The sequence below is a fragment of the Vombatus ursinus genome, unplaced genomic scaffold (assembly GCF_900497805.2).
Source record: "Vombatus ursinus unplaced genomic scaffold, bare-nosed wombat genome assembly UNPS02014926.1, whole genome shotgun sequence".
In the NCBI taxonomy this organism is placed as follows: Eukaryota; Metazoa; Chordata; class Mammalia; order Diprotodontia; family Vombatidae; genus Vombatus; species Vombatus ursinus.
Genome location: NW_020954704.1, coordinates 2,425,856 through 2,428,292, shown reverse-complemented (window position 1 = coordinate 2,428,292; position 2,437 = coordinate 2,425,856). Strand labels below are relative to the sequence as shown.

Genomic DNA, 2,437 nt, shown 5'->3' with positions numbered 1-2,437 from the left:
TGTGTGTGTGTGTGTGTGTGTGTGTGTGTGTGTGTGTGTGTGTGTGTTCCCTCTGTGAACCAGTTCCAGTGAGAGTGAGGTTCACCCTCCCATCCCTGCCATTTTCCTCTCCACTATAAAAGTTCTTCCTTAAGCTCTTTTATGTGAGATGATTTTCCCCATTCTACCTCTCCCTTTTCCCCAAGCATCATTCTTTCTCACCCCTTCATTTTTTTAGAGATCCCAACATAATTGAGTCACTCCCGCCCTCTTTCTATGTTTGAATCCTAATAATGATAAAGATCTTAGATGTTAAATGTATCATCTTCCTATAAGGAATGTGAACAACTTGTGTGAATATGAAGTTAAACAACTTTATTGAGTTCCTTATGATTACTGTTTAATTTTTACCTGTTGAGTCTTATGTTTGAAAATCAGATTTTCTATTCAGCTTTGGTTTTGTTTTTGTTTTTTCCCATCAAGAATGCTTGAAAGTTCTCTATTTCATTAAATGTCCATTTTTCCCCCAAAGGATTAGACTCAAGTTTTGCTGAGTAAGTGATTCTTCATTGTAATCCTAGTTCTTTTGCCCTCCAGAATATCATAATCCAAGCCCCCCACTTTTAAGCCCCTAAATCTTAATGTGATCCTTACTCTGGCCTAACAGTATTTGAATGGTTCCTTTCTGGCTGCTTGCAATATTTTCTCCTTGACCTGGGAGCTCTGGAATTTGGCTACAGTATTCCAGGGACTTTTCATTTTGGATGTCTTTCAAGAGGTGATTGATGGATTCTTTCAATGTTTGTTTTAGCCTCTGAATCTAAGATATCAGGGCAGTTTTCCTTGATAATTTCTCAAAATAGGATGTCTGGGTTCTTTCTTTGATCATGGTTTATAGGTAGTCCAATAATTCTTAAATTATCTCTCCTCAATCTGTTTTCCAAATTAGTTGTTTTTCTGATGAGATATTTCCCATTTCTTCTAGTTTTTTCATTCTCTTGACTTTGTTTTCTTGTTTTTGTTTTGTTTTTATGTCTCATAGAGTCTGATTTTTAAGGAATTATTTACTTTGGTGAGCTTTTGTGCTCTTTTACTTTCTCATTTTTCTCTTTGTATTTTCAGAACCTAGCACAGTGTTTGGCAGGTAATATGCACTTAATAAATGCTTTTCCACAAAAACAACTGAACTTTGGGGAAATGTTTATAGTAATAGTTGGGATGAGAAAGAAAAAAATAGAATATGAACAGAGAGGTTATAGAATCAGAGCGAGAGTTTCAAGAAAGGAGTGTTCAGTTAGCTAATGCCAGAGAGAGGTCAAGGAGAATGAGGACATGAAAAAATAATAATCTGTATATATCATCAGGTTATATCATAGGCATTTTTTACATTGCTTATAAACCATTGCTCTTGTGTTAATGTGGAATGACATCTTTTACTGTTGGATGCATTCCACTTCTCAGGGCCCTAATGGATAAAATCTCAATGTTTTTATTTTCCCCTTTCAGCCAGAAGAATTGAGAGACATCATTGAGAAGACTAGAGAGATGGAACAGAACAATGGCCACTACTTTGACACTGCAATTGTGAATTCAGATCTTGATAAGGCTTATCAGGAGTTGCTTCGATTAATTAACAAACTTGATACTGAACCTCAGTGGGTACCATCCACCTGGCTAAGGTGAAAAAAAAAATCATTCCATAGCGTGATTGTACTTTTCTTTGGCAAACTGCCAACAAGGAAAATTGCCTCCATACTTTAATGAGACTTGAGTATTAGGTGGCCACCTGTATCTTTATACCTCTTTTTTTATATCTCTTATGTTAAAATGATTAGAAGAAGGGTATTCACTGTGAAGAGAGTTCTTCACCTCCATCATTTTAGGGATTCCTTACTCATTTTTGGATTATAAATCTAAGCTTCAAACAAAGCAATCCCATTTTAATCATAAAAATCTTTCAGTCCTGTTTTTACTTAATAACTCAATCTGTTTTCTACCGAGTCACATTTCCATAAAATGTAGTAAGCATGCATATATATGTACATATATATATATATATATATATATATATAAAATACAATCCATGTCACATAGTTATAAATATTGATGTTATTTAACACTTAAAAGAATTTACCTTGTGGAATCTTTGGTCATTTCAAACTATGCCCCTCAACTTTAGAGAAGGACATCATTTGCCCAAAAAACTGATTTTAGTCATCAGAAGTGTTTTCTTTTAAAAAAAAAAAAAAGGCAAAAGTACACTGATTTAATTTTATCTTTTATTAAAAAGATATGCTACTTTGGTCTGGTTCAACCCTGTTAGGCTTGAATTCAGTTTTGAGCGTATTATATTTTATCATAAACTAGATTCCATTTTGACAGCACTGTAATTTGGATAATGTTTATAATGTAAATATTTCAGACTTCCATTTTTTCAGAACAAACTTTGTACATTAAA

General features: G+C 33.7%; 1 protein-coding gene across 1 annotated transcript in view; it reads left to right on the top strand.

The window, feature by feature from the left end:
• The window catches only part of MPP5 (membrane palmitoylated protein 5), a 115,829-nt gene extending 113,601 nt beyond the window's left edge, over nucleotides 1-2,228 (top strand). Inside the window, exon 14 of the mRNA XM_027843760.1 lies at nucleotides 1,486-2,228. Within this exon, the coding sequence (XP_027699561.1) occupies nucleotides 1,486-1,662 (177 nt within the window). The 3' untranslated portion in view covers nucleotides 1,663-2,228. The remainder of the gene's footprint in view (nucleotides 1-1,485) is intronic.
• Nucleotides 2,229-2,437: the final 209 nt, after the last annotated feature.